Source organism: Branchiostoma belcheri, unplaced genomic scaffold (assembly GCF_001625305.1).
Source record: "Branchiostoma belcheri isolate BF01 breed outbred unplaced genomic scaffold, Haploidv18h27 scaffold47, whole genome shotgun sequence".
NCBI classification, from domain to species: Eukaryota; Metazoa; Chordata; class Leptocardii; order Amphioxiformes; family Branchiostomatidae; genus Branchiostoma; species Branchiostoma belcheri.
Genome location: NW_017804098.1, coordinates 2,437,573 through 2,450,246, shown reverse-complemented (window position 1 = coordinate 2,450,246; position 12,674 = coordinate 2,437,573). Strand labels below are relative to the sequence as shown.

General features: G+C 40.2%; 1 protein-coding gene across 1 annotated transcript in view; it reads left to right on the top strand.

Annotated features, from left to right (window-relative positions):
- The first annotated feature begins 5,849 nt into the window (after window positions 1–5,849).
- LOC109479134 overlaps window positions 5,850–12,674 on the top strand; it is a 25,386-nt gene continuing 18,561 nt past the window's right edge. Inside the window, exons 1-2 of the mRNA XM_019781002.1 lie at window positions 5,850–6,269; window positions 11,383–11,599. Of these exons, the coding sequence (XP_019636561.1) occupies window positions 5,850–6,269; window positions 11,383–11,599 (637 nt within the window). The remainder of the gene's footprint in view (window positions 6,270–11,382; window positions 11,600–12,674) is intronic.

Here is a 12,674-nt window from a genome sequence, read left to right as displayed (position 1 = left end):
GTTAAGCTTCTTAATTATTGTAATCCTCTTTAGACGTCAAGTGTGTATGGGGTTTAGAATGTTGATGCCTAGGGCGAGATTCGAACTCGGAACCCTGTGACGCAGAAGGAAGATTTCTGCCCATCATATCAGTGTCCACAACAATTGCTATTATTTCAATTATCATTAATAACTATTACCGATGACCATGACATACGCATCGATATAATTTGATCTTATATACAGGGCACCCCACCATTTATACGAGTATGCATTATGTATACAGTTACACACAAACCAGTGTAATGAGTAGAGGTCTAAATGTTTCGTGTCTTCTCAATGCATAAATTGCATCAATCAAATAATATAAGTAGCTACTTCCGTTCACTGGAAGCGTGCCATGAATGTTCTTGATTAAGTTATGCATACCTGTTCAAGCTGTGGAAATATTCAACGTGTAGAAAAAGTTAAGTATCAACAAAGCAGGTAGGCGGCTTTCCTAACCAGATACTGTCAATGTAAAAAACGTAAAGAATGTCAAGTGGTCAAGTAGCTAGTATGTGAACAATACAATGTACATAAGCCAATAGATTTTTTTACAACCGGTGTAAGGCCATGTTGATTTGATAATATGGAGGGCATACTCGCGCGCATGCTTTTTATTTTGCCAGACTTTTTTTATTCATGTGCATCGGTTTTTGGGTTCCTAGAGGATGTCATCTATATAATCAGGTCAACATGGCTTGACTGTAAAACAGGTGTAGTTTTGCTGTCCCCACACCAGTGATTCTCTCCGGTGCGACCGTGTACCTCTTTACCCTCCACATCAACCCACATCGCAAAACGGATAGCGGCAGCTGATCGATGTTTTTAGGGGGCACCTTTACGGAGTAGAGGATTTGCCAGATATTCCAGAAGGTATTATTACGAGATTGATTTCTTTTTATTTCTCTTTGACTTTGGCTCATAAAATCTACCTGTGTCATTGCAAAGCTCGGGAATTAGAAAAACAAAAATTTAAAAGGATAAAGTAAAAGGATAAAGTAAAAGGATACTAGAAGTTACATACAGCCCTGGTTATATATCAATAACGTATGTTAGTATGCATATTACGCAACGGTTTTTTTATAATGTCAATCGAAAGTTGTTACTTAATTACACATAAAGTCAGGCCAGTGGTAAATGTGAACGAACTCTTTATGACATAGAAAGGGACTAACGTAGTTGCTGTGGACCATGTGGAACCGATACTCATAGAACGCTTTAATGGTGGCGTCTGCTGTGCATGAGCATTTTAAATTAATACTTTAAAAACCTTGACTTGATTGTCAATATTTCTATTTTGATACTTTCTTTAAATTTTGACCATTGCCAAAACTTTGATTACGGTATATTGTTCTTGTTGAAAAGTACTTTAAACTACTGACCTGTCTGGTGATATGGATACAACATTAACATTTTGTAAGGCATGCACTGTAAATGCATGATCTTCAAGAATACTTAACTCAAAAGTATTTGCTTAGGCATTTGGCCAGTGAATCGGCTATTCCGTGTGCCAGAACGTCCACAGAAAGTGTTGTAAAGAAGGTAATATCTGATGGAGTGAAACACCCCTTAGACAGGAAATGATGGATCTATACCCAAAATGGATCTATACCCCTCCCGCACAAATGGACTGTTCCTAAATCACCCCTGACCAAAATATGAAGTGTTCCAATAGTCTATACCCCCATGCAGCAATGGAATCTTCCAATGTCCCGAGTGTTCTATTTAGAACTGTCAGTTGGGGAATTGGGTTTTCAAGCTACAATGGCTGTTTTTACTCAAAATAAGGTAAAAAAAGTATTTTAAAGGGCTGAATCTGAATAGTGAACACTATAGTCTGAGCATTTGGTGCCAAGTTACCTTTATGGTGAATTGCAGGTCATTTGGTTTTCGTATTAGCGCATAGGAGCCAGAAAATGTACATTTGTGGTCAAAATAGCAAGAAAGGCCAATTTACATAATTTTAAAGTGACACACGCCAAAAGCATTCAAAACGTTCTGTGGGATTGTATGTAAGGATCTCCCATACAAAATTTCAGGTCATTTGGTTTTGATATAAGAGCACAGGTGCCAAAAATGTACATGTTTGGTCCGGAAATAGCCAAAAAGCCCTATTTTACACAATTTAGAAGTGGTGTATGCCATGGGTGTGAATAAAATTCTTAGGACATGTGTCCAAGGTATCCCAATACTAAATTTCAGGTAATATCAGGACACAGGAGCCAAAAATGTACATTTCAAAAAGCCCTATTTTACACAGTTTTAAAGTGACGTATGTCAAAAGCTTGAATGCCTTTCTGTAGACATGTGTCCAAGGTATCCCTATACCAAATTACAGGTAATTTGGTTTTAGATCCAGGGCTCCAGGTCCCAAAATGTATATTTTTTGCCTGTTTCAAAAAATGAAAAAAAATCTGTGGGTATTTGCCCACTCTACCTCCATGCCAAATTTGAATCCCGTTAAAATAAAGAAATGGCAGGAGAAGGAGAAGAAGGAGAAACATCAAAGAACACAATATGTTTCACCAAACTACGAAGCCATAAAAATGCCAATGTCATTTTATATATACTACCAAAGCTGACAAAATGATTGATTAACGATTGATTGATGATTCATTAACATTGCTATATGCAAGAAATGTCCAATCGAATGCTCGCATAGCCGTAGGAAATTCATAGAGAAAAATGCTCTGTATCTATTTGACCATTGAATGTTAATTTGCTCTAGTCCCTCCCAATCCCATCGCGTCTATGATGAGAATCCGAAGCAATCGCACCGTTAATTTCCTCCTAGGTTTGTAATGCCAGTAAATTAAATCTTTCCTCTCCGCGCTGTGGCTGCTCAACAACCCAATCCAAGACAAGCTGTGCAGAAATAGGATTTTATCCACTGACTTTGGATGTATGTCAATGAACCTCAAAACATGTTTACGAACCTCTGATTTCACACATTCTCTCTGTTGCAGTATTTTTGCACATCGCAACACTATTCAGTCACTATTGTTACCCTCCATGAAAATGGGGGTACTGTTTTTACTCCGTTTCATGTTTGGTCTGATATCTGAAGATCGGTGAGAAGGAACTGTACGATATTTGGCAGATTGATGGATGGGGCCTTGGAGATTGTGTAGGTTGACTTTGAGCCCCTGGTGATTGACCTTGGTACTGCAGTTTAATTTTTTTATTCTGTTGTTTTCGCGTTATGGACTGTTTGTGCGATATTAAGGTAGCATGTAGTTGTTATTACCATGGTTTAGTGGTTTAAATTTGGGTCCCCTAGCTGTTTGCGTTTGATATTTACAAAATGTTTAACGTTGGACTTGTGTGTTGAATGTTTGGAAAATCTAGGGGATGGTTTGGTATGATTTTTGGTATGTGGGTAGTTGTTGAGGTCACCAACTAAGATGGCTGCCTTCTTGGGGAGTGCTCTGCACTGAGGATGCCATCCAATGCAATCCTCAGTCAGGGTAGCCCCAGTAGGCCTACATTTCTGTAACTGTAAACCTTAGACAGGGTTTAAAGTACTCCTGTGTTCATTTCTTTGTTTTGGTTTTATTTAGATAGTATTTTCTCAACAATAGTGTCTACCTCACACCACCCCCCTCCCACCCCATGTATGGGCTGGGGATTGGAACCGATGCTTTCATTTTGAGTTTACAAACAGTTTACTTTTATTTTGGACATCAACCTTACCATCTTTGTGACCTCGGCCCTCGCAGCCTTGGAGAGGAGATAGGCACCACCAAGGATTACTTTACTGCCTGATGAGTCAGCATGACAAGAAACCAAGCGAGGTCCACTGGAAACCGGAAGGAAGGCGCAAAACCTACAGCGGGAAAGAGACTGCAACTACGCAGAAAAGGTCTAGGAATCGGCACATGGAATGTAAGAACACTAAATGCTGAAGGAAAAATACAACAGCTGGAGCACGAACTCAAGAACTATACGTGGGACATTCTGGGTATAGCAGAAGCAAGACTGACAGGTACCGGAGAAATAACCACAGATGAAGGCCACATGATTTACTACAGCGGACATGAAAGTCTACACAGACAAGGAACAGCAATAATGGTGCACAAACGGGCGAGGAATGCAGTCAGTGAGTACAAACCAGTTTCAAGCCGATTGATGTCTCTTCGCTTAAATGCCAAACCTTTTAACATCACAATCATTCAGGTGTACGCACCAACAAGTGAAGCCAGCGATAATGACTTGAATGATTTTTATGCCGACCTAACAAATATAATGCAGAGTGTGCCAAAGAAGGACATAACTATATTGCTCGGAGACTGGAATGCAAAAATAGGGACTGATGCTTATAAGGATTGGCATGGCACAGTTGGTAAACACGGTCTGGGAAAAACAAATGACCGAGGACTAAGACTGCTAGAGTTTGCTAGATATCACAGATTAGCCTTCGCTAATACTTTTCCCAAACACAAACTCAGCAGGAAAGCAACATGGCATTCACCAGATGGCAGGACACATAATATGATCGACTTTATCCTTATTGCCAGAAAACACCTGCCTTGTCTAAACCTAGCGAGAACCCGTACTTTCCCAGGTGCGGATGTTGGGAGCGACCACGACTTAGTGATGACAACTTTGCAAGTTCGTTTAAAAACACTAAAGAAAAGGGGTAATGGAAGAATCCACTACGACGTAGAAAAACTTAAGGAACCCAGCATTTTTGCGGCATTCCAAGTAGAAGCTGAGCGTAGGCTTACACCTCTTTTGGTTGACAACAACACTAAGGATGAAAATCTGGCAAAGGAGGTAGAAACAAACCTGAAGGCAGCTGCCAAATTCACATTGGGGAAAGCAAGACACGTAAAACATCCATGGATAAATGAAGAGGTACTCCAGAAGTGTGATGAAAGGAGAAGGAAGAAACGAGACAGATTTAAATCCCGCAACAAAAACAGAGAATATCAGAAAGCAAATAGGGAAGTGAAACAGGCAGTCAAGGCTGCCAAAGAAGAATGGATTCAACAGGAATGCAGGAGAATTGAATCTGGCATACAAAGCAACAACACAAAACAGGCATTCCACACAATAAAGTCACTCTCCCAGAAGAGAGGAAACCAGACAACATGCATTGAAGATGCGGATGGGAGCTTGTTATCTACAAAGCCAGACATACTAAGGCGATGGAAAACTTACTGCCAAGAACTGTACAACTACCAACTGACTGCAGAGGAAGGTGTACTGGAAGATTTAAAATCTAGAACCTACCAAACGCAAGTAGATGACGAACCAGAAGTCCTTGAGTCAGAGGTTACAGCAGCAATCAAAGCACTAAAGATGGGAAAATCACCTGGAATAGACAATGTACCAGCAGAACTACTCAAAGCAGGGGGAGAACCAGTTGTAAAACTGTATACAAGGATTTGCAACTATGTGCTTAGAACCGGTAATTGGCCAGAGGCCTGGACAACTTCCATAGTTATCCCTCTCCCAAAGAAGGGCAATCTAAGGCAATGCCAGAATTACCGCACTATAAGTCTAATTTCTCATCCAAGCAAGATCTTGCTCAAGGTCATCCTGAACCGGCTCCAACCACAGGCTGAGAAAATACTCGCTGAAGAGCAAGCCGGTTTCAGGAAAGGCAGGTCCTGCGCTGAACAGATTTTCAATCTCCGTCTGATCTGCGAAAAGTACAGAGAGCTCGGGAAACCAGTCTACCACACTTTTGTGGACTTACAAGAAGTGCTTTGACAGAGTATGGCAGGACGGTCTCTGGGCAGTGATGCGCCGGTTCAACATTACCCAGGGGGATTGTTAAGTGCGTTGAAGCGCTCTACAAAGCATCACAAAGCACAGTCATGACTGGGGGGAGTTCAGTGACTGCTTCCCTTACGTCAGTTGGAGTACGCCAGGGATGTCTTCTTTCTCCGACACTCTGCAATATATTCTTAGAGAACATAAAGAGAGAAGCCTTAGCACCAAAAGTAGCACCCATCAAACTGGCAGGACGCACCATAACCCACCTCCAGTTTGCGGATGATGTGGATTTGCTGGATGGGTCAAGAGTGGATCAGCAATCCCAGATCAACAGCTTGGACTCCACAAGCAGGAGGTATGGTATGGAGATTAGTCTGGAGAAAACCAAATGCCTTGTATCTGGTCCGTCTGATACAAATGGCCAAGTCACAGTCAGAGGCACAGAACTGGAGCAGGTCAGTGAGTTTACATACCTCGGCTCTGTCCAGACAGAAGACTGCAGCTCAGACAAAGAGGTGAAAGTCAGGATTGCCAAGTCAACCCTTGCACTGTCAAAGCTAAAACACATCTGGTGCAGTCATAGCATCTCCATGCCAACAAAGATACGCCTACTACGTTGTCTTGTGCTATCTATTTTCTTGTATGGTGCTGAGACATGGACTTTGAATGCAGCTATAGTGAAGAGAATCAATGCGTTTGAGATGAACTGTTATCGCAGACTGCTACGAGTTCACTGGACATCACACACTACAAACAAAGAGGTCATGGAACGCATTTACACCTTGCAAGGCCCACTCGACAGCTTCCTGGCCACAGTTAAGAAGAAAAAGTTACAGTGGTTCGGACATGTGTCTAGGGCCAAAGGCACACTGTCACATACAGTTCTCCAGGGTAAGGTGGAAGGCGCACGGCCGCGGGGACGTCCCCGTCGGTCATGGATTACAGACTTAAAAGAGTGGACTGGTGTAACAGCCAACCAGATGGCCAGACTGGCGGAGGACCGCCAGCAGTGGAAGAACTTGGCCAAACATCATGCTGCCCCGACGGATGACTAAGCTATGGGAGAGAGAGAGAGAGAGAGAGTAGTTGTTGAGTCTCTTTGTGTTTTGGAGTGCATTAGCAGGTTGTCGCATATTTTTATTGCTTGATTTAAAAGGATTTTCACTTTTTCACCCCTACTTCATAATAGGATGGTCTGTTTGACCCAAAAGTTGGGACAGAGTGTTTTTGTTTATACCTCCAGCTGGCAGGTCAGACCCAGGCAGCCCTATCTATTTTTACCCCTATAGAGTCTGCAGGAAAATAAATCTTGTTTGTCTGGTCTGCAGGTCATTTGTCTGGTCATTGACCTACATGTACAGGCAAATGTAGCCTGGGTACCATCCCCAGTAGTATATTCGCAAACTCTATAACAGTTTGACTCATAATATCTCTATTGAAATACACCAAAAGATTACAAAATAACAAGCTATTTCATGGAGGGGTGATGTCTACGACTTCTCCTTGTTGCTTTATTAATCTGCACATTTCCATGCGTCAAAATACGATTCCATGTCATACAGACTTACGTAAAAGAGGTTTGTTGATTTAAAGGTTATCGTTGTCCCCGACGTTTATTGATATTGTTAGTTCATTAAAAGTGTCATTGTAGCAAAGGAAGTCTGCAATGCATGAACAAAAATCACATCGATACACAGTTAGCCAATATCTACTAAGCGTTGTATAAACGTATAGAAGATATTATAATTATAGTATTATAAGTATTAGTACGGTCGTTACACGGTCTTTCTTTTAAGATGTCAGTTTATTTTCAGAACAAAATGATATTGAATATTGATTCTCAATGTTATATATAATAATGTCAATATATAATCTACCATTCACATTATAACTGCAGAACTCATCTAACGCTAGGTATAGCTATCTGAAGGATATTAGAGATCTACCGGTTAGCTGTACCTGTGACGTCCGTCGGACGACCCTATGTTGCTGACTTTTAAATATCAAGGGAAATTACGGGCTGTATCCAGATCCTGGCATTACTAGGCAACCTAATAATGGTACCTACCGCACTACCAATGCACATGAGTGCAGAGAAAGTTAGTGTCAGCTTTTTTATCAATTCAACTCTAATATGCATCAGAACGTGTGTCCTTTTCCTCTTTTATATGAGATATAGCAATGCTGCAGTTGAAAATATACAGCCTAATGTCTTTATACCAAATCCAAAAAATACATTATCTAAGAAACCGACAAAGTTGAGGGAATTTGTATGTTAACATCGTGATAGCATCTTTTTTTGATGTTCCATTTCATCCAGTTCCCTTGCGGCATATTGTACACAACACTTGAGGAGTATTTTATCATCATAACTACACAATACGGATTGTATACCATATGGACGAGACAGTCCTTTTTGGTTTCCATCGACGTTCGCATTATCCTGGGGTCACACATATACGGCAGCTCGCCGCAGATAAAATGAAAAGCTATTACAGCAGATGTGCGCGAAGTGAGCAATCCCAGCCGCCTTTGCCTTTGGTAAGATTTATTTTCTCCGTTTCACGTAGATAGATACAGATAAGAAGCAAATAGATCCCCGTGAAATATGATTGGTTATATCATTTGTATTATACACATTCTTATACAAACTTTCTTGTTAACATGAATATTACGATTTGATTTGTCATGGCTTAATCAACTCACATGTTCTCACTTAAAATCAAGATGAATAGAGAATCCGGTAGCTAAATTGATCAATATATATATGACAGACCTACTTTCAAATTGAGGCGAAGACATTTACGCTTCAGTCGAAAAAGTCCTTTCGCTACGTGTTAACTGCGCTGCGGCGGTAAGAATGGATGCACATGAAAAACAGCTTGTACGACCCACCATATCGGGTTTGAAAGATACAACAACGCAGCTGAATGAAGTATTAGGCAAGAGGCAGTTAGAGACACTTTCGTAGACTATTTCGTATATATTTTTTCGTAAATATATCTCAACGTCAATTTACCTGTAGTTCACTTCTTTTGAATGTTTTATATATATATTTATAGATATTCTAACAGACAAATTTGCGTATTTTATTCATGCCTATACTCTTTAAAGACTTTAAAACTATGGCTATACTTCGTATGTAGGCGATGACAAAACTGGCAAAAGACTGTTACCTGACTGCAGATGCTACTGCACATCCATATCCTTTATCTCATAATGATGTCCCACTGTGTAGTCAGTACAATTATAGATACCATCAAACACGATAGGACGTGTAACAGAGGGAATATCCTGTGCATGAGATAGGCGCGTCATCACATTATTCTCTGTCTGATTTGCTGGGAATTGATATCTATCTGGCAGTGGAATAGTGAGACAATTTCTTCTGGCTCTAGCGCATTAAAACGCCTAGGCCTCCTGTCATTAATGTGGATTACTTCATAAGTTTAGAAAAGATGTCAGCACAAAAATTAGGCGGTTTGTAAAGATACGAATACTTCTTTTTTTTCAGTTGAAGTATCATATAATTTGCATTTCCTTTAATTATTTGCGCTTTGTATCAGGTTACTGCTATCAAAGATTAACAATATAATTTTGCATAAGAACAATGGAATAAATGCGTATTTGCACACTTCCTTCTATGGAATGATAATGCATCAACTAATGCCGACTTTGGATGAAAATGAATATTTTCTCCATAAAGTAAGAAATTCAGACTTAAGTAAGAGAAATTATTAAGCTCTACACATGACATAAACGTCACCTAGCGGAATAATAACAAACTGGAAAAGGATCCCTTGGCTTCCGCAGTAAAATAATTTCCTGGAATTGGCATCCCTAACCCATTTCGTTGACATTTTTTGTGTCTGTGAAAAATGATGATAATAAAATTATCTCAAAACAGGTTGTGTTTGAGTTGTGCACATGAGTGTGTGTGTTTTGCCTGAAATATACTTTATAATATTCCCTGTGCAAAAATACTTATCTATTGTTAATGGAGTTTGATATATCTCTCTTTGACCATTTGTGGACAAAATGTTGTTTTTCTCACATATATTTTCAAACTAATTCCCCACAGGTTGCTATTGTGAGGACATTGGACTGACAGTACCGGAAACGGTGAATGGAATTGTGGGAGAACCCGTGACGCTCCCGGCATCCTATGAGAATGGTCATAAGCTGATATCTGTCACGTGGAGTAAGGTATTTTAGATTTTCACAATGTCAGTTACAACACAAGACGGCAAACTTAAGTCATCCACCACCCAAAACCTTTCACAAACACCTAAAAACCACTACCATCACCACGTGATCTATTCTACAAATGCTCACCTTGACATTTCATCTCCAAGCATATTCTGGGGCACCTGTAACCCTTGGCCGGTGGCGTATTGGATACTGCCTGAAAAATTTGATACAATAACTGTATTGCAGCCATCCAAAGATCTGCTTGGAGACTACAGACACATCTCTTAGTCTTACTTAATCATTGATTCACGTACTGCCTGTGTTTATAATATCCCAGCAGATCTTTGGGTGTCTGCAATACAGTATCAAATTATAATTTTGCATTTACATCATAACATATAAGGCGGTAATGCCAAATATTCACCATTCCGGTTGACCATCCAATAAAGTAAACCTCAAGAGAAAATACAGGCTTCACATTACATTCTAGAAAATTCCCCCTGCAAATACCCGCATCCATCAATGTCCACATGACCTTGGCGTTACTTTCTGTAAGACTCATATTGATGCAATTTCGAGGGAAGAAGTAGGTCAACGAAGTCGTTGGCATTTCGGCGAACAGGAAATTGATAGTACGGTCTGGTGGAGGGGCAGGCGGTCAATGTATGACCGCTGAAACTTTCCATACATTACCATCTGGAAGATATTTCTGATGGCACGAGCAGAATTTGGTTTATGGAGTTAACTGAAAATAGATTTGTGCACTTGATATGTGCAAAACAACGTTTAAGGTGCTTATATTCAACCTATGGCTGGCTGTGATTTAACCGATGACATGGTGCTAGGTTAAATGCCATGTTTTTGATAAGAAATTATCTGTTCAATATTTATCATAGTTGATGCCGTATTTTGATATGTGAAATTTGAAATTTCAAGAGAGAATCAATTAAAATTCTATTCTTGTTAAGCCAGTCATGAAATTTAGGTAGGTTTGCAATATTTAATGCAGTAGTGTGCATAGGTTTTCCTTTAAACACAATGACAGCATTCTTTGCCGCATCCCTTTTTACTCACTTTGAACTCATCGGATGAGTTGATCAGATAATTTCTGATCAAAAACATGGCATTTAACCTAGCACCATGGTCTCAGAAAGAGGGAAACAAACAGAATTTTCTCATGGACTCATGGCATTTACGACAACGCCAGTTTCCAAATGAAGAATTGTATGTAGATATTTCTGTAAACATCAGGCGGGAACTGGCTTGTCAAAGTTTAGTCCGAAAGCGCCATGACTACAGACTGAATCATTTATTTCTATCACCTTTGTTGGAAACGGTTAGGCCTTGAAAACAACGGAAACTTCATCTGTCTTTTAATGTATTTGGTTCACCAGTGCATCAATGTTCACCACTTTTTATGGTGCTTTTGTTTTAACCGTCCAGGTCCGAGGAGGGTTAAGTGGCGAGCGGACAGCAGTCTTTGCCTTCTATCCGCCACAGAAATACTCTTACGGTCCGCTAGAAGGGAGGGCGTCTTTAGTTGGCATTGCCTCGCTCAAGATCAACAAAGCAGACTCATCAGACGAGGGTCTGTACGTCGTCACCGTCTTCCTAGGAGCTGCAGGAACGCAAGAGAGGCACGTGTACCTCAACATACTGGGTAGGGATGAAAACATTAATTACACTAATGTAATGATCCAGTGAGCCCAGTCATAGGAACGACGTTTAGAGGTACGAGGACGTGGATGAGGTACTGGACTCAGGGCCCTTTTCGCATATCGTGTCCTGATAAAAAAATTATAACACCAAAACCAAAGGCGTTTCATGTATACATGTAGGAATGTAAAAACAGTTGATGTATTGGTTGGAGAAGCACCTATAAGATACTCTGTTCGACTGCTGGCTGTCTAACTAATCTAATTTCAATGTCATGAGAAACACTTCAAACGTGTCCGCTCGAGTACTGAAGACCACCTAGCACTTCAACAACGCCTGTTGTCGGAATAATACATGAACTGGCCTTCACGATTCACGGTTAAACATTAATGTCAACGCCGTGAAATTGATCAATCTTGTACAATGAATGCTTAATCAGAATCTTCGGTCCATGTATATCGGTGGAGCATTCCATTACATGACAACTCAGGTTGCTAGAACTGCAATTTGCACTTGGGTTTCTATATACGGATTTATCATAAATGTGAGCACTGAAAAAAAGTGCACTGCATAGAAAATCACTAGAGCCGGTACCGTTGCGTCACTACTCTTCACGTGAACTGTGAGTCTTCCTTGGTATTTATATACATGAAATGTCTTGACGAATCAATTCCGTTACAGATAATTAGCTTAGGTATTCAAAAATTCTAAATGCATGAACCATTATGTTAAAAGAGAATCCAGAGACATGTCATTGCCATTTGTAAGAGCTTTGCTGATATTCCACTCAAGAGTGCTGGTAATAATACGCAATCTACAATCTACATTAGCCCAAATAAAGGATGATTAGACGAATAACGTCTACCAAAAGTACGTGGAGATATCGGAAACAACGGACAGGGACGTTTTTCCTGAGCGACAGATGGTTGGGTTATCTAATCAGTTTTAACGCCTGTCTAAATGGAATATCCTGGAAGATATCACATGGGCTGTTAATTATATCTCTTCTGGAAAATATAGTCCTGCACAAGATGGTGGTTATTAGCGTTTTGGAAAAGATTTATGATAATTTATTCCCA